Source organism: Ailuropoda melanoleuca, chromosome 17, assembly GCF_002007445.2.
Source record: "Ailuropoda melanoleuca isolate Jingjing chromosome 17, ASM200744v2, whole genome shotgun sequence".
Taxonomy (NCBI): Eukaryota; Metazoa; Chordata; class Mammalia; order Carnivora; family Ursidae; genus Ailuropoda; species Ailuropoda melanoleuca.
This window is the reverse complement of record NC_048234.1, coordinates 2,855,847-2,874,400: the sequence shown is the minus strand read 5'-3', so window position 1 is coordinate 2,874,400 and position 18,554 is coordinate 2,855,847. Positions and strand designations below refer to the sequence as shown.

The following is an 18,554-nucleotide window of genomic DNA, read 5'->3' as shown; positions in this document are numbered from 1 at the left end:
GACAAACCATGCCATCTGCTTTCCTCCAGGAGGTTGCTGAAGGTCTGGGCCACGAAATGTGGACAGGGCGGGAGCAAAAAGAGAGCTCGTTCCCAGTGGGGATCTCCAGAAAGTCTGGTGTGAAGAGGAGCAGTGAAGCCAGGCTGGTGAAGGTGCAGGAAAGGCTATGGAGGGAGGAGGCAAGAAGGAGGACCTACAGGCGCTTGGCAGGGCCTAAACCTTCCTGGAAGATAGGCAGAAAGATCTAGCTACAATCCTTTGGCGGGGGATCCATTCTAAGATGTCTGAACAGAAGTGCTGTCTTGAAGGAATTGCTGTCTAGAGATGGCAGGTCAAGATGCCCACCACCGAGAGCAGGTTTGTGCCACGCCCTGGGCTGCATGCTGCACATAAAGGCACAGCCCCTTTTCTCGAAGAACTGGGGGGAAGGAAGAGGAAATCACAACTGCGTGCCCAAAGTGCAGGAACAGGGGCCCATGACAACATGGAGAGAAGGGGTATCTCATGGGGCCTGAGAGTAGAGAGGCTCTCTGGAGGAGGTGAGCTAAGTCTTGAAGACCACATGGAAATTTGCCCTATGTTCTAGAAAACAACTGTTACTGTGTCCAGGCCATTGATCTAGATCCTGGGAACGCCGCAAGGAGCAATAAACACAAGGAAATTGTCTTAAAAATTAAATTATATACCATGTTGGATCAATGCTACATAAAAGAATAGCACAAGGGAGTCTGTGTGTGTGTGTGTGTAGACAGGGGGTGGACCTAGAAATGTCAAAGGCTTACACCAGGGCAGTTGTGGAAGAGATGGAAAGGAGGGGTTGAATCCAAGGCATCTTTAAGATTAAAAAACAAAAACAAGAGGGCTCAGTAAATGATAGGATGTCTAAAAAAGAGGGAGAAATTCAGGACGATGCCCGGGTTCTATTTTGGGGAGGGCTGGGGGCAAGAGGTGCCGCCAACTCAAATTCCCCAAGAATATTTTTTTCACTCTTTCCCACCCAATCTTTTTCAAACCACTGGGACGACCCAAAGTTATACCTTAGAACTCAATCTTGCCGTGTAAAGCTTTGACTCCTGTTGAAACTTAAACAGGGATCGGTTTATACCTTAGTTCTTGGATTCTAAAAGTGGGGTCTGCGGATGGGGCTTCCAGGTATCTGTGAACTCTCTGGTATCATATGCGTTTTTCTAGGGAAAAGGGCCACAGCTTTCATCGGGTTCTATAAGAGGAAGGAGGGCTCCACCTCTGTGCACATTAGGTGCCTGAGTCCAGGTAAGAGAGTGGTAACTGGAGATGTGGGGAGAAAGCTGGGGCCCAAGAGCAGGAGACAGAAATCTAAAACAGTAAGTGGGAGGGAGAAGCCAGAAGACCAGCCGTGAGCACTTCAGCCCCATGAAGAGGCTTGGGACACAGACAGGAAAGGATGGTGGGCTGCTCTCTGCTGCTCTCCCCCGCTATCTGGCCAGGGAAAGAAAAAGCGAAGGGTTGAACCCTTCATTGAAGTCTCCCCACCAAAGTATCTGTGGGTTGGGCATTAGGAAGGGCCTGGCCCCACAAACCACCCGACTAGGGGGCGGAACAAAAGGGTTCAGCTCAGAGATGCTACCACAAGGTCAGACCCTGCTGCGACAACTCCCCAGAGCGGGCACTGAGCAGAGGGAAGGCAGAACAGGTGGCGGCAGCTGACTCCACTGTGTCCCGCCGGAACTCCAGGCAGCCCCAAAGCCAGAGCATGGTGAGTGTATTAAGACCTTAGAGGCTCACCGAGCCCGGGAAACTGCTAGGCCCCAAGGCCGGTGGCCTGGCCTTAGACCACACTCATGCGGGCCTCGGAGCCCCTTACCTTCTGGGGGTCTTAGGCAGCGGGGAGGAGGATCTCCTTCCCGGCCATCCTAGGAGGTAAGTGGAGAGTGGAGGGTAGACGGGAGGGTAGGGCTAACCTGACCGTACAGGCGGGAAGTTCTGGAACCAGTGCTGGTAGGGGTGTTAGGCGTCAGGGACGGTTCTGGTCGCCAGACATGGCACCTCGCCCCAGTCACGCAAGTTGGAAAGCCTGTCCCCTTACCCCGCCCCGCCCCCCAATCATCTCAATGACTCCTCCTCCGGGGGTCTTCTTGGCCCCGGGAATTATTCCCTTGCCTGGGTACTGGACCTGCTCGTCGCTCCAGGAGGGTGGACAAGTGCAGGGACAGATAGGAGGGCAGGTGTTCACCTAGGAATCTCAGGGCTCATTCATTGTCCCCAACCAGGCAACTCCACCGCCTATCTTCAAAGCTCTGCGCCAGAGGAGTGGGTCCGAGGACGGCGGGCGCAGGCGGGAAGAGTCAGGACCCCAGGTCATGGAGTGGCCCCGAGACAGTGACCACAGGGAGCAGCATCCCGGGCGCTCAGAGCAGTTCTGGAGGGCTGCGCAGCATGGGGTGGAGGCCGAGACCACTCCCTCCTACTTCCCCGACGTTATTTCCTGGGAGGAGTCGGAGTTCGCGGGCGGGAGCGGAGATTCCCAGACCCGGTTCGGGAGTCGGCGGCGTCTGGGCGGGTGGTCCCCGCGCGCGCGCCAGGTCGGCTCCGCCGCGAGCCCTGGTCCTAGGACCGCAGCAGGCCATGTTCGACCTCTAAAGGCGTCCGCGAGCGCATTTTCACGTCGGCTCGTTGGTCTAGGGGTATGATTCTCGCTTCGGGTGCGAGAGGTCCCGGGTTCAAATCCCGGACGAGCCCGGTTTCGGTTTTGGCGGAGACCTGAGTGGCCCCAGGCGCTGATGGACAGAACGGCGCAGCACCACGCACGCGGCCCTGCAAACCCCGCCGCCGGCCGGGAGCCTGAAGTCGGTGCGCTGGGAGCTCTTTTGTTCCGAGCGCCCAGCCCGGTGGCCGGAGGGAGCTCGCGGTCCGCAGCCGGACCCAGCGAGCGGGCGGGAAGGACGCAGGCACGTGCGGACGTGCGGCCAGCCCTTCGCGTTCCCGCTCCGCTTCTTCGTGCTCTGCTCCCCTCCCGGCCGGCTGGCTCGGGCTGTGCGGTACTGGGAGTGGAACGGGGCGGGACCTATCACGACCCGGTCTTCGCGGCCTCGCGGGCCGGTGGTGTCTCCGGGTCGCTCGGGCGGCCCAGAGTGTGCGCGGGTCTCCAGCTGGCCTTTCCCAGCAGTCGGAGGGACGGAAGCCCGGGCGAGCGCGCCAAGATGCCAGATCACCGAAACGGAGAACGCCGCTTTCAGCTCTGTCCTCGTTAGTATAGTGGTGAGTATCCCCGCCTGTCACGCGGGAGACCGGGGTTCGATTCCCCGACGGGGAGAGGTGCAGTTTCTTTTGCTTTTTCTATCATCCGGCGAAAAAATCCTACTCACAGCAAAATACCCGTCCCCGGGCGTGAGATGAAGATTTTCTTTAAAAAGAGGGAGAAGATAAAGGGTAGTTGGTCCTGACTCTCAAGCTCGCATTCCAAACGTTCGAGTTTGTGTTTGGCCTAAAGCAACTCGCATGTTAAATGTGCGGCTGATTGAGCCATTTATCCCCTCGGTTCAGTGGATGTGCTGATGAGACGCGTCCGCTGGCGACGACGGAGGCTCAGCCGGACAGACCGCCGGAAGCTGTTGCCCTGCTCTCTCCGCCACGGGGCGCGCAGCCTCGGTGCTGGCTGTGCATGGGCGACGGGGTACCGGCCGAGTGGCGAGCCCTGAACGAGGGAAAAGTTTTATAAGGAAAAGCAACGTTGCGTTGGCCGGGAATCGAACCCGGGTCAACTGCTTGGAAGGCAGCTATGCTCACCACTATACCACCAACGCTCGCTTGAATTTAGCTGTCCCAAGGCTGGGACTTCAGTACGTGCACAGGCCCGTGGCCTCAGTGACGAGACTCCCGCCCAGTGGCGGGTAGGTGTGAACGAGGCAGCGGGTGAGGGGCACCCCTGTCACCCCGCGAGAGACTGAGCTTGACCGCGAGCAGCCGACACAAGGAAAGCGAGGTTCAGAGGATCTGAGTGAGGGGCTTTCTGAGTCACTGGCAGAGCCAGGGTTACATCTAAGATTTGTCTGCGGGGTGGGGATCAGGACTGCAGCGACACCACGGTGGGCTTTGTCATCCCCAGAAATAAATCCCAAACACACCAGTCGCTTCTCTGTTGAGCGAGCTCCGTGTGTCCCAAGGTTAAAGAGTTGGGCCCAATTTGCCCAAAGAGAGAGGTTCCATTCCGACGTGTCCACGCGTGGCTCTGAAAGTGACTCAGGCTGAACCTTGGGGGAGGGGCCCGAGAATATAGCTCCGCCCCTTGTCGTTGACGATCGCTCTGTTCACGACATCCGGGCCACCGCGGGCTCGGGAAGGCCTCGTGGCGCAACGGTAGCGCGTCTGACTCCAGATCAGAAGGTTGCGTGTTCAAATCACGTCGGGGTCACGAAAGACTGCAATTTTCGATATCTAGATGTGCATCAGTATTTTTCGGTCAAATGGGGAAAAATTAATTTCTTTATATTAGAAAAATAGAAATCTCAGTGTCTCTTTGTTTTTTCTCCCCCCAAAGTGTATGAATTTTCTCCTAAGATACAAATTTAGGAAGATTTTGCTTTCTGTTTTGTTTTTGTTTTTTTTTTTCAAATTTAGGAATTTCTATTACATCTTAACTGTTTCTGTCAAATCAACCAATAGTGATACCTTTCATCTCATAGATATTTTAGCTATCTTAGCGCAGATCGTTAAGGATCAGCTCCGAGTTGTTGTTCAGAAAATGTCTTTGGAGCAATAAAGATTCTTTATTGGAAAGGGTGTAGCAAGAATTGATCGTTATTATACGTAGCAATTAATTAAATAAATACAAATGTTTTGCTGCTTCCGGTCTATTGGTGGGGGCGGGGGGGTGGCAAAGAAATACAGGCCAGCCACTCCATAGGCCTCGTCCTTCCCAGCGGGAAATTTCTTCCTGGACATCTCTTTCCTAACTAACAGTGCGTCTGCTTGAAGGTACCAGCCCTGGGCTGCAGAAGAGGAATTCGGGCGGGCTCAGCACGACGCGCATGCGCGGAGGCTGTCGCTGTGCCTCGCCTTCCCGGTCTGCTCCGCTCCCCCGGCCGCTGTCCGGCTTTCTGTTGGACCGGTCACTGTGTCACATGTGCCAAGACGGAGGCAGACAATCCGCCCTCCCTTGCACAGGCTCTGCCTGCTCGAATTGGGAATTGCTGATGGCTTAGGAAGGCGACAGCAGCCCAGGAGCTCTGGCCACCTGACTCGGAAGGCAAGTGATGGGGGCGGCAGGCAGCCCCGCTCCCCATCACTGCCCACCCTAAACAGAGCACCTTTTAGGAGATACAAAATGCTGATTTTTTTTTCAAATTCTGTCTTGCATGCGACATTTCTTAGCTGACATTAATTCAAAAAAATGAAGATCCTTCTCTCATCCACGGGGGTCAGGTGATGTGTAGTCATGGTGATAGCTAACAGCGGGGCTTGCTGTGTGCCAGGCCCGGTGCTGAGTGCTTTAACGACCCTATTTCAATTAATCGTGACAGCAGCAGCCCTGCAAGGCTGTAGAACTACGCCTGTTTGAGAGCTGACGTTCAGAAAGATTGAACCGTTTGCCAAGGAATACACATTGCAAGGGGTAGGCTCAGAGGTGCACCTGTAACACCCAAGTGCATGAGCTTTCTGCTGCCTGGTGCTCCCTAAAAGCCCACCCGAGGAGTGACCAGGTAAGCGTGGTGGCCCCAGGAAGAGAAGCATGCTTGCAAAGTGCAGTTTATGGTCCAGAAGAGCCCTATACTAGGGATGGACTATTTCCAGTCTATAGACCAAATCCAGTCCCCAGACACGTTGCTGTGACTATTTGCTGACATTAAAGGCTCAGTAAATTTCACCCATAAATCTAGATTTCTGGCTTCTCTTCTAAAAAAATGGAAAGATCTGTCCATACGTGGGCTACACTTTCACAAGCTGACTCTTGCCTCTGTCTTTCAGACATGCACTCCCCCTTTGCCACGCTCCCATCACTGAAGCTGAGCTCCTTCATACACCCACTTAGGGTCCGGAAAACCTGGTGTTCGGGAAAAAGCCTGGATTTTTTGGGCAGAAACAGCACAGTGAGTTTCCCACCCTGACCTCTTTTGCTTCAAATACATAGCACTGATAGATAAAATATAAAATATAGTGAACTAAATGGCCTTAGGTAGGCTTAGAAATGAACAGTTCAGTAGTCCAAATGCAAACCCTTGAAACCGGGCTGATGGGACAGATCTGCAGGGCTGGCCTCCAAGTGTATAGTGGCAGCAGGTATATTAAAGGCCTGTCAGAAAACAGGGAGGAGGCTGTACAAACAGCCAACTCCTTGCCGGGAGCTGCAGACACCATAGGGCAGGAGGTCTCAGACGTAGTCCCAAGGCAAGAAACACACGCAACTTTCCCTCTCCTCAGTGATTGCATTTGAGATACCCTCAGTATCACAGTGGGACAGGAGCCCCCAAATATGAACTGATTGGGGGCTGCGACTCTTGGTTTCCGCTGAGGTCGTGATCTTACCGTAGTGAGACCGTGAGATCGAGTCCTGAGTCCGCACTGAGCAGGGCACCTGCTGGAGATTCTCTCCCTTTCCCTCTCCCCAGCGAGTGTTCTCTCTCTCTCTCTCAAATACATTTAAAAAAAAATCTTTTAAAAAAGAACTGATTGAACTAGGAGCAAGGAGGCGAGGCAACAACCACGGCCAAACTGTAGATCAGGGAGGAGTGACTGCGAAGAAAGAGAGAGAAAACAACAAAACAAAAAGCTCTCCCAGCCAGGATGAAGTTACAAACCCAAATCCCAAAACAGATGAAGGAGGTTCACGGTGAGAGCATACCTGGAACAGAGACAATCATGGGAACATGAAGGAAAAGAAGTCTATAGAGCAGTCTGACAAAGAATTTTAAGTAAGTATGATTATGGTACGTGAAAAGGTAAATAACAAAGTCAAACCATGAGACAAAAAGACAAAAATTCAATAAAAGCATATAGATATGCAATTGACCAATTAGAAATCTTACACATGAATGACAGACGTAACCCAATAAGTCTGTCTTACATTCTAAACTGGGCACAATTGGAGAGAGAGTTTGTTATTTTCAAAAGAGAACTCAGGAATGTACCCAAGCCACAGAACAAAGGGACAAGAAATTTTAAAGCACAGAAAAGAGGGAGGCCTGGCTCAGTCCGTGGAGCGTGCAACTCTTGTCTGGGGTTGTGAGTTCCAGCCCCACATTGGGTGTAGAGATTACTTAAAGATAAAATCTTTAAAATAAATAAACAAGGGCGCCTGGGTGGCCAGTCAGTTGAGTGTCTGCCTTTGGCTCAGGTCATGATCCCGGGGTCCTGCGATCCAGTCCTGAATCGGGCTCAGTGCGGAGCCTGCTTCTCGCTCCCCCTGCTTGTGTGCGCGCTCTCTCTCAAATAAATAAATAGATAAAATCTTCAAAAGTAATAAAATTAATTGATTAATTAAAACATGAAAAAGGAAGGTAAGTGATGTGGCGGAGAGAATTAGAAGCTGTGACTACCTCAAAGAGGAATTAAAAAAAAAAAAGGGCAATAGAAAATGGTACGGAAACTGTGTACATAGACTTAGTTCTTAAAATTTTACCCTGGAGCTTCACCTGTATGACTTTTCTTTCACTAAAAAAGAAAAAAAAAATCAGAATCAAATAGGGCAACGTTCGTTAAGATTTAAATAATTGGATAGTAGTTACGTGCTTTTAAAAAATATTCTTGATATTTGAAATATTTCATCATTTTTTTGTGTAAGATAAACTTAACATACAATTTACCCTTTTAACCATTTTAACGTACACAGTGCCGGGCTCTGCAATATGTTCACACAGTTGCACATCAATCACCACGATCTGGTTCCTGAACATTTCCATCACTCTGAAAAACCCTGTACCACTGGCAGTCACTCCCCACTCTTCCCAACCCCAATCCTTGGGGCTATTGGCCAGGCTCCCCCGGCCCTAACCAGCCCCTTCCAAATCCCCCTGAGTCTACTCCTCCTTCCTGAAAGAGGCTCACTGGCTGATGATGAGGATTCTTTTTTTTTTTTTTTAAAGATTTTATTTATTTATTTGACAGAGAGAGACAGCCAGCGAGAGAAGGAACACAAACAGGGGGAGTGGGAGAGGAAGAAGCAGGCTCCTAGCAGAGAAGCCCGATGTGGGGCTCAATCCCAGAACGCCGGGATCACGCCCTGAGCCGAAGGCAGACGCTTAATGACTGCACCACCCAGGCGCGCCTGATGATGAGAATTCTTGTCTTGAAACTTCTTTCGGGGATATCCCATTATCAGAAATAAAAGAGACTAACATCTGTTATTCCCGAACCATCCTGCCCTGACCTTTGGATCACAATCCAATTCTAACCCTTCCTAGTCTTGGGAAAACGCAGCCCTAGCAAGAGCAGTGACAATTCCCCCCTCATGACACCTCAAGAATCACTGGGGTAAACAACAGAGATTTGTTCACGAGCTTCAATGGGCAGTAGCCGACAGAACAGATAGCTTTTGTTCTGTTTTGTTGTTTATGACTAATGCAAATCCCGGTCCTATGCTGGTCCATCCAATATTCCTGAAAGGCCACCTAGCTTCGGGCACAATGGGCCAGTGGGAATTTAAAGATTGTGGGGGAGAGGGACACTGTATTATATCTATCAGGGCGTATCCCGCCCATGCACTGTGTCCCCTGACAGAGTCCAGAAAAATCTCCCTTCCCTAGGTCACGAGGAATAAAGTACACGGCAGGTGATAGAATTTTTACAAAGCTTTTCATTAGCTGGTCTCTCCATGCCAAGTACGTTGATGGAGTCACCACAGTTGTGATGGGCTCCCTGATCTTGGGAAGTGGGGTTGGGCTGACCCTAAGACCCTTTACCAGTCTCCTTTGCAGTAGTCATGGGACACATTTTTGGCCAACAAGAAATCTCTTGGGTACTTCTGGAAAGGCTTCTGCTCATCCTGGTAAAGGGGGCAGAGACCACTGGTGGCCATCTTGCAATCCTAAGGGACATGTCAAGAGAATTACAGAAAGACCAATCCACATCGCTAACAAAACCACTGCCTATCTGCTGACTTCTTGCTAAGAGAAAACAGATCCCTATTGTTCATGCCACTGCTGACTGGGTTTTCTGTAACTTTCAGCCAAGAGTGTTACAAAGTGATGGAAAAACCCATAAGGACTTCTTGGATTTACATTTGGCTGAATCGTATGAAAATGGTATTTTCGTAGATCAAGTGATTAACTCTCAGCAGTTTTGCATCATTCACTCACACTCAATGGCTAAGAACATAGGTCTGTAGATGTGTGTCAGTTAGTATGCTTTTGATAGCAAATAACTAAACTCTTGAGTCAATGCTTTAGGGAGGAGACCTACTGGTCCCTATAAGCAAAGTGCAAAATAGGCATCGAGAAGCTGAACAACACCATCAAGGTCTTGGGCTCTTCCCAGGCCTTCTACAAAGCTAGCTTCATTCTCAGGCTGCTCCCTTCCAGAACACCAGCAGCAGCAAGGTGGGCTTTGTAGAGAAAAGAAGTTTCTGCCCAGCATTCTGGACAAGAATCCTAAAACTGCCCACTCACTGGGTCCCTTGGATCACATGCTTATCCCTGAACCATGATATCTTTTTGAATCTTGCTTTCCTTTCCTTTCAATAAATACTCAGAAGTGGAATTGCTGGATTCTACGGTAGTTCTGTCTCTAAGTTTTTGATGACCCTCCATACTGTTTTCCATGATGGCCGCACCAATTTGCATTCCCACCACAGTGCACGAGGGCTCCCTTTTCTCTACCTCCTGACCAGAACTTGTTACTTCTTGTCTTTTTGATGACAACCATTCTAACAGGTGTGAGGTTATATCTCATTGTGGTTTTTGATTTGCATTTCCCTGATGATTAATGACGGTAAGCATCTTTCCTGTACTTACTGGCCATCTGTAGGTCTTCTTTGGAAAACTGTCTATTCCAATCTTCAGCCCATTTTTAAATCAGATTGTTTTTGCCATTAAGTCATATGAGTTCACTAGATACTTTGCATATTACCCCTTATCAGGTATATGATTTGCAAATATTTTCTCCCATTCACTAGGTTGCCTTTTCGTTTGTTGATGTTTAGAAGTTGTTAGTTTGATGTAGCCTCACTTGTTGATTTTTGCTCTTGCTTTTGCTTTTGGTGTCAGATTTTTAAAAATATCGTGAAGACCTATGTCCAGGAATCTACAGCCTGTGTTTTCTTCTAGGGGTTTTATGGTTTCAGGTCTTATGTTCAAGTCTTTAATCCATTTTGTGTTAATTTTTGTGTGTAGTGTAAGATAGTGGTCCAGTTTCATTCTTTTGCACGTGTGGCTGTCCAATTTTCCTAGCACCATTTTTTTTAAGAGCACAGAAAAGTGGGAGTTGTGTATTCTTGTGTATTCTTGGCTCCTTTCCCACAAATTGATTGACCATATATGTGGGGGTTGTTTCTGGGCTCTCTATTCAGCTCCATTGGTCTATGTGGCAGTTTTTATGCCAATACCGGGCTGTTTTAATTACTATAGCTTTGTAATGTAGTTTGAAGCCAGGGAGGGTGATGCCTGTGGCTTTGTTCTTTCTCAAGATTGCTTTGGCTATTTGCGTCCTTTTGTGGCTCCATACAAATGTGGTATTGTTTTTTTCTATTTCTGTAAAAAAAAAAAAAAGCACCATTGGAATTTTGATAGAGATTGCGTGGAATCTGTGGCTTGCTTTGGGTAAAGGTAGTGTTTAAATTCCGCTGGGAACTAGGTAGTTTGCTTTAACAAACGGTGCTGGCGTAATGAACTCTCCCATCTGTCGAGAACAAAACCCTGGTTCATACACACAGAAGGATAAATTCCAGATAGGTGGAAATTTTAAATTAATGAAAGAAGATGTGAGAACATTGGACTCGGGGATGCCCGGAACTTCCCTAAGCCGGAACCCCCGGCGGGCAGCGTCTGGCATTCCGCCTCTTGCATTGGGTCCCACGGCGTACGTCACGGGGTGTCCAGCCAATGAGGACTAGGCGTGGACAGCGCGCTCAGCCAATGGGGCCAGCGCGGGAGATTTGAAAGGGCCTCTGCGGGGGCCGGGCCCGGCAGGTTCAGTTGTTTGCCCGCGGCCTGGAGTGTGGCTGGGCCACGGGCTCCAGGTGAGCTGGCTTCCTTTCGCGGGTCTTGCGCTGGGACAGGGCAGGTGATCAGGCAGGTCGGGGGTCCGTTGGGCGGCCCGCGCGCACTCGCCGGGCTACTGGGAGCTCAAGAGTAGAAGGAGGGTCCTGAAAAGGGGGTGTGCAGGAGCAGGGCGGGGGCGGCCGGACGAGCGCGCGGGTGCGCCCCGATGAGCCCTCGAATTGAGCAGCCCCCTTTCACCAGCCCCAGACCCGCGCTTCCGGCTCGATCGGTCCGACCCCTCCCTCTCTCGCTCCCTCTTTTTTTTCCTGCTTCTTACAGCCCTGTTTCCCTTGTCTGCCCAGCTCTCCTCCCCCCTTCCCTCTAAGGATGGCGCAGAAGGAGAACGCCTACCCCTGGCCCTACGGCCGGCAGATGGTAAGGGCTTTCCCGCTCCCCCCCGCCCCGCCCCCCGCTTGGAGAGTTCCTGTCCGGGGATTTGAAGTCGTGCCGAGGGCGATCCTCCCAGTCTTCCCCGCTTTGCTCCAACGAATGGGTCCCAAGAGTTTGCTGGCGGAAACCGGTCTGGGCATTTGGAACTACATCCTGTCGGGTGCCGCCAACTTGAATCTGATCACCCTATGAGAGCCTCTGCAAGGTTGAGCCTACTTGTCACAAATCCAAATGGTATCTGGGCCTAAGCAGGCAGGTTTGCCCTTCCGGCCATGATTCCTAACCCTTGTCCTGAACAAATAGGCTAGACAGGAAGTAGACAGAGACTCTGAACGGGGTTTTTATGAGTTTAAAAGATTCAGGACATGTTAAATTAATAATTTGGAATTTGTTTTAGTGACTGGAGTGAGATCAGGATCTAAATAGTCCTAAGACCTTTTAGTGGACAGTCTGCTCTCTGATTTGAAATGCCAACTTTATTATATAAAATGCCCACCTCTTTGTGGGTCTATATCTGGACTCTTGTCCAACTTGCTTACTTGTAAATTCTGTCCTGATATCGCTGCTGGGGAATGGGTTTTTAGGGCACGAGCCTTTCTTCTTCTCTAGGCTAAGAAGGAAGGGCCTCTCACAGGCTTTGCTCCCTGTTGGTGGGGCTTGGGTATCCTGAAGCGTCCATCTGTCCCCTTGTCCACCAGCTCCCGCCCTAATGGAGCACTTAGTGAGGCTGTCAAGAACGGGCTGAATGAGAAACCATTGTCACTTCTATAGTGGTCACTCCCGAAAGGAAGTTGTGTATACTACTCCGAGCAGCTGCAAGAGAAAAATGGTCCGGGGCCATCAGAGTAGCCTTCAGTGTCTCCAAAGCCTGTTGTTGCAAAGGGGTGAATACTGGAATTTGTCGCAACATTCCAGACCTCCAGGACCTTATCTAAGCCTTAATAGACTGAGTTTTTAATTTTTTCTAATTTTTAAAATAATTTTTTAAAGATTTTATTTTTAAGTAATTGCTACACCCAACACAGGGCTCGAACTCACAACCCTGAGATCAAGACCTGCGTGCTCTACTGACCGAGCCAGCCAGGCGCCCCTAGACTGAGTTTTTAGGGAACTGTGAGAATGCCTTTGCTAAAACCCCTTGAATTGTGGGTTTTTTTGTTTTTGTTTTTTTTACCTGGCCCTCTACTCCCCACTGGGGTGGGGGAGGGCAGGGTGCATGAGTGTGGGGTTGTGGACAGTACCATAGAGGTTAGACCGTTCTGTGCCTGAAAATGTGGTGTGGCCAGGGCCAAGGAGGTGAAATGTTCGGTGTTGGGGTGAGTCCTTTGCTCCTTATCTTAGGCCAACCTAGGTCGCTTATGAAGAACCCGGTTTCGTATGGAGCAAGGAGTGGAGCCTTGGGCTGAGGAGCAAAACTGCGGTCTCAGTGCTCCTCTTCGAACAGGGGGTGGGTGGCCGGCTGGCTGGGTGGGTGGACAGCACATATTGAAATGCTGCTTGTAGCACATTCCAACCCGCTCCCCGGGACAAAGGCACCCTCAGAGCTCCCGGCTGCTCCTTCTCAGACTCAGCCTGGCCTGAACACCCTGCCCCAGAGAGTCCCCCGGAAGGACCCTGCCACCCCGTCTGCGCTTGTCCTCATGAGCCGCTCCAATGCCCAGCCCACAGGTAACTGGGACACGGAAGGGGATTGAGCTGAGGGGACTAGGGTCGATGGGGAGGGTGCTGGGATGAAAATTTCAAAGGGGGGGTGCTCAACTCCCCGGTTGTTTCCTTAGCTGCCCCTGGCCAGAAGGTGGTGGAGAACAGCAGTGGGACACCCAACTTCTCAACGTGAGTACCCAAGCCTTGGGGTGGCTAGAGAGGAGGGGGGAGAGCGCGGCCCCCTCGGGTCATCCACCAGCCAGCGCTCCCCTGCCATCCCCCCTGCCTCTCCTCAGGCGCTCCTTCACCATCGACGACTTTGAGATCGGGCGTCCTCTGGGCAAAGGCAAGTTTGGAAACGTGTACTTGGCTCGGGAGAAGAAAAGCCATTTCATTGTGGCTCTCAAGGTCCTCTTCAAGTCTCAGATAGAAAAGGAGGGCGTGGAGCACCAGCTGCGGAGGGAGATCGAAATCCAGGCCCATCTGCAGTATGAGTCCTGCTCTCCGCCGACCCCAGCCCCTCTTTCACCCCCTGCCCCATCCACACTGCCCCGCAGCGGTCCCTTGACCCACCGAGCTCCCAGCCCCGGCCAGGGCCCTGAATCCAGAGGGCCACCCCGGTTCCCCTTCACCGCTGCCGGCCCCACTGTCCCCAGCCTGGTCCAAATGTGAGCCCACTTGGCTCCACCTGGCACTGTCGTCTTTCCCATCTCCTTAGGCCAGGCTGCAGCCTGAGCCCTCCCCTGTGTCCGGCAGGCACCCCAACATCCTGCGACTCTACAACTATTTCTACGACCGACGAAGGATCTACTTGATTCTGGAGTACGCCCCCCGCGGGGAGCTCTACAAGGAGCTGCAGAAGAGCCGCACTTTCGACGAGCAGCGAACAGCCACGGTCCGGGCGGGTGGGCGCTTTGGGGCAGCGGCAGGGACCCGAGGCTGGGGGTCGGCCGCTCCGAGTTGGAGGTGCAGGCTGGTCTGAGCTCCTGTCGTTGGCCCTCCCAGATCATGGAGGAGCTGGCCGACGCTCTGATGTACTGCCACGGGAAGAAGGTCATTCACAGAGACATCAAGCCAGAGAATCTGCTCCTGGGGCTCCAGGGCGAGCTGAAGATCGCGGACTTCGGCTGGTCTGTGCATGCCCCCTCCCTGAGGTACGGTGGGCCGGGGCACCGGGCCTGGGTGTGAACGGAGGGCACGTTCAGGGTAATACCACGCCAGATCTTGGGCCCCGGACACGTGTGGGTTTGTCCTCATATCCCTACAGACAGCCGATCTCTTTACAAAAATAGGAGACTCCCAATTCTCTTGCCTGAATATACTGGGACCCGCTCCTCGGTGGCTGAGAACACCCCCACCTCATTTGTAATGGCTTCATAGAATTGCAGATAGACATTTAACCTGATCCTTTTTTTTTTTTTTTTAAGATTTATTTATTTATTTGAGAGAGAGCGGGTGAGAGAGACAGCACCAGCAGGCGGGAGGGGCAGAGGCAGAGGGAGAAGCAGGCTCCCCACTGAGCAGGGAGCCCCATAGGGGACTTGATCCCAGCTCCCCGGGATCATGACCTGAGCCGAAGGCAGGTGCCCAACCAGATCATTCCAGCAGGACCTGCCTGATGGACTTTTGAGAGGGCCCCAGTTTTCCCGTTCATTCTAAGATGAGCATTGCCCTGAGGTCTGGTTATTTGAAGATACCTCCCTCCGGGTAGAAATGCCCGGGGCATGTGTGATTCCACCCCTGGGGCCTTGGATTCTGTCTTTACCCTCCTCCGGCCCCAAAGGGCCCTATCAGAGCCCGGCTGAAACACTCCCCTGGCTCGGCTCCCTGTCGGGCTGCAGGGAAACGACAGGTGGTTTTTTTATCCTCCGGGATCCCTGCCCCTCCCCCCACCACCCCACCCAGGAGGAAGACGATGTGCGGCACCTTGGACTACCTGCCCCCAGAAATGATTGAAGGGCGCACGCATAACGAGAAGGTGGATCTCTGGTGCATCGGAGTCCTCTGCTACGAGCTGCTGGTGGGAAACCCGCCCTTCGAGAGCGCCTCCCACAATGAGACGTATCGGCGCATCGTCAAGGTAGGGGGGCGCCCCCGGTGCCGGTGCCGGCTGCAGAGGCCAGGGGCCTTGGGAGGCCCCGGGGCCCCGTGGAATTCTCCAGATGGAATGGGGGTGGCCGAGGATAAAGCAGCCGGGATAAAACTGAGCGGGCCCTCGTCCTTGCTCGACCTCTGCAGGTGGACCTGAAGTTCCCCGCGTCTGTGCCCGCGGGAGCGCAGGACCTCGTCTCCAAACTGCTCAAGCACAGCCCCTCAGAGCGGCTGCCCCTGGCCCAGGTCTCCGCGCACCCGTGGGTGCGAGCCCACTCCCGGAGGGTGCTGCCGCCCTCCGCCCTTCAGTCTGCCCCCTGACTTGTCCCTGTCATGTATTCGGTTGTGTCGGTTTGTATGCCCGTGTTCGTGGAATTGGAAGGGGGGGTGCCTGGCCTGTTGCTTTACCTGTCTTCTAACTCCTTTTTATTTAATAAAGGCGGAAGCTTTTTATACAGAGGAGTTGAGATGCATACAGGTGGAGATTGCTGGGGGGGTGGGGGGGACGGCCCCTGCAGCTGCTGCCCCTGCCTCGCCCACCCTCCTTCTGTTCCCCCACCCTCCTTCTGTTCCCAGCTCCCCCTACCCCTGTCTCCCGTGGTTTCTTCCCCCTGCTCTGGCTCCTGGGGCCCCGGCTCCCCTCGGCTGTTCCCGAACTCCAGCTGCGCCTCTAATCTTTCCTTCTGGATCAGTCTCTGCTAACCTAGGAGCACCTGGACATGCCCTTCCCCTAGAAGCTGTCTTTGTTTGACTGCTCTGCTCAGGATCTAGCACAGGACACAGAGAGGTTGCAGAGGCCACCAAAAGTCACACAGCAAGTAAGCAGGGAGAACCCAGTGTTAAAGTCCATATTCCTTTTTTTAAGATTTTATTTATTTATTTGACAGAGAGAGAGACAGCCAGCAAGAGAGGGAACACAGGCAGGGGGAGTGGGAGAGGAAGAAGCAGGCTCCCAGCAGAGGAGCCCGATGCGGGGCTCGATCCCAGGACCCTGGGACTATGACCTGAGCCGAAGGCAGATGCTTAACAACTGCACCATTCAAGCGCCCCATGGTTGACATTCTTTTACGTAAACATATTAAGCTGAGTCCAGCCAACTTGAGACATTGGTTCCCTTTGGGAGCTTAACGATCAGCTTACCTTTCCACTGAACACAGGATGACAGGAAAGAGAAACAAAAAGCCACCCCTCTTCCTCCTGGGGGGTCTGGTTGTGTCCTCCTGGGAGGTTGGCCCATATTTTGCTCTTGAAAGCCTGCCCTCATTTCTGTGGGTGGTGTGGCCACTGGCAAGACAAAAGGTGGTCTGCTCCCCTTATTGTGGCCTGATGGGAAGCTCTGAGGAGGAAGGAGTTTTAGCTTCTGGCCGGCACCCTGAGTTCTAGTCCTCTCTCCACTGTTCATTAGCCACGTGACCTTGGCCAAGTGGGTTAATCTTTATGAGCCCTTTAAGATGGAAATAACAATCCTATCTTGCCTATAACATAGTCTGTTCTCAAGAGCAGTAATGTGCATGGTATAAATAGCATTTAAAAAATCTAGTCTTGGGGGGCGCCTGGGTGGCACAGCGGTTAAGCGTCTGCCTTCGGCTCAGGGCGTGATCCCGGCGTTCTGGGATCGAGCCCCCACATCAGGCTCCTCTGCCATGAGCCTGCTTCTTCCTCTCCCACTCCCCCTGCTTGTGTTCCCTCTCTCGCTGGCTATCTCTATCTCTGTTGAATAAATAAATAAAATCTTTAAAAAAAAAACAAAAACCAACAACAGAGCTCATAGATATAGAGAACAGGGGCGCCTAGGGGGCTCAGTCCGTTAAGCCTCTGCCTTCAGCTCAGGTCAGGACCCCAGAGCTCCTTGCTCAGTGGGGAGCCTGCTTCTCCCTTTCCTTCTGCTCCTCTCCTTGCTTGTATTCGCTCGAACTCTCTCTCTGTCAAACAAATAAATAAATTTTGATACAAAGAACAGACAGGTGGTTGCAAGAGGCAGGGGGTAGGGGGTGGGAGAAATGGGTGAAGGGGGTCAAAAAGTTATATATATATATATATATATATAATAAATGAACATTTATAAATAAGTATAAATAGTATTATTCTAGAAAGGATTTAAAGTAGTTTATAAGATATGTAAAACAGAAAATAATAGAAAAGGGGGGAAACCTTCCCCGAAGAACATATATAGAGATGGCAAATAAGCACATGAAAAGATACGCAACCCTGTTAGTTATTAGGGAACGTGAATTAAAGCCATGCGGAGACTTTAGCACCACTTACTAGAAAGGCTGAAAGAAGGAAGACAGATGGGACCTGAAGAGCTTGACTGTAGGTTTTGCAAACGAACAGAAAAGGGAATTCCCAACCAGGAGACAAACTCCCACACTCGGGCTACCATCTCAAGGAAGTGGCTTTCTAAATGTGAACTAGGTTGAAAGGAAAGGGGGTGGAGTAGCCCCCTCCAGTAGCCCCCTGGAGAAAGCCACGTTCCCCCAGGACCCCTATACGTACGGAGCTTTGCAGCCTTACGAACCCTCTCTGGTCTGGTCTGCGGCAGGACTCTTTCCTACTAGATTTATATTTTGTGCACACCTCAGCTGATCACGGGAATGAACGAGTCTAAGAGTCGGAAGAGCCGTGTTAGTTGCACACACGGTCTCCTCATGCTGCGACTTGAAACACAGCAGGGCGGGATTGATCTCCCTGACCGACCTACTGACCGCTAAGAGCACATGAGGCTGGGTCCCGAGATGGCTGGATGTGTGGCAGACATTCTGTGCCCATGGGGGCAGCTGAGGTCAAGACAGATTGTCAGTAATCTGTTTCAAAGCTCAGAGTGAGAGGTTTGCTCCGGGCTACCTGGGTGGGGTATTGGCCGGTTGGGATTTGGAGGGACCATCAGTGGACACCCGGAAGGTCATTCAACCCCCCAAAGCAGCTGCCAATGATATATTTCTGCAGAGAATGTCACACAGAAAAATGGACTAAAACCCAGGGATCCAATCAGATGCCGAGAATGTGGATACAGAATGATGTTCACGAGAAGGACAAAGAGATTGGCGGTTTGGGGCGCTTGGGTGGCTCAGTTGGTTAAACATCAGACTCGAATTCGGCTCGGGTCATGATCTCAGGGTCCTGGGATGGAGCCCTTCCTGGGGTGGGCTCCCACTTCCAGCTGCCCAGAGTGCATAACGTAGCAAACTATCCAGAAAAATCCGGGAGGTACATCAGGAAGTCTCCGCCGGCCATCTGGCTTCTCTTGAAACAACTCAGTTT

General features: G+C 51.9%; 1 protein-coding gene and 4 non-coding genes across 11 annotated transcripts; 4 read left to right on the top strand and 1 right to left on the bottom strand.

Moving 5' to 3' along the window:
• The first annotated feature begins 2,518 nt into the window (after positions 1-2,518).
• On the top strand, positions 2,519-15,749 carry AURKB (aurora kinase B). 7 transcript variants are annotated; one of them, XM_034647033.1, is made up of 9 exons: positions 11,048-11,146; positions 11,471-11,543; positions 13,091-13,226; positions 13,337-13,391; positions 13,499-13,690; positions 13,959-14,097; positions 14,208-14,356; positions 15,108-15,282; positions 15,441-15,749. In XM_034647033.1, the coding sequence occupies exons 2-9, from the start codon at positions 11,496-11,498 to the stop codon at positions 15,612-15,614; spliced, it is 1,068 nt and encodes a 355-aa protein (XP_034502924.1). In that variant the 5' UTR covers positions 11,048-11,146; positions 11,471-11,495; the 3' UTR covers positions 15,615-15,749. The 7 variants fall into 7 exon arrangements, with proteins under 7 accessions (XP_019657306.1, XP_034502924.1, XP_002921214.1 ...); XM_002921168.4 differs by having other exon boundaries at positions 11,056-11,146; positions 13,124-13,226; XM_034647034.1 differs by having other exon boundaries at positions 11,097-11,146; positions 13,062-13,226.
• TRNAP-CGG lies at positions 2,647-2,718 on the top strand. Its single transcript has one exon. It is a non-coding gene; the product is annotated as a tRNA-Pro (tRNA).
• Positions 3,221-3,292, top strand: TRNAD-GUC. The gene has a single exon. It is a non-coding gene; the product is annotated as a tRNA-Asp (tRNA).
• Positions 3,711-3,782, bottom strand: TRNAG-UCC. The gene has a single exon. It is a non-coding gene; the product is annotated as a tRNA-Gly (tRNA).
• On the top strand, positions 4,319-4,390 carry TRNAW-CCA. The gene has a single exon. It is a non-coding gene; the product is annotated as a tRNA-Trp (tRNA).
• Positions 15,750-18,554: the final 2,805 nt, after the last annotated feature.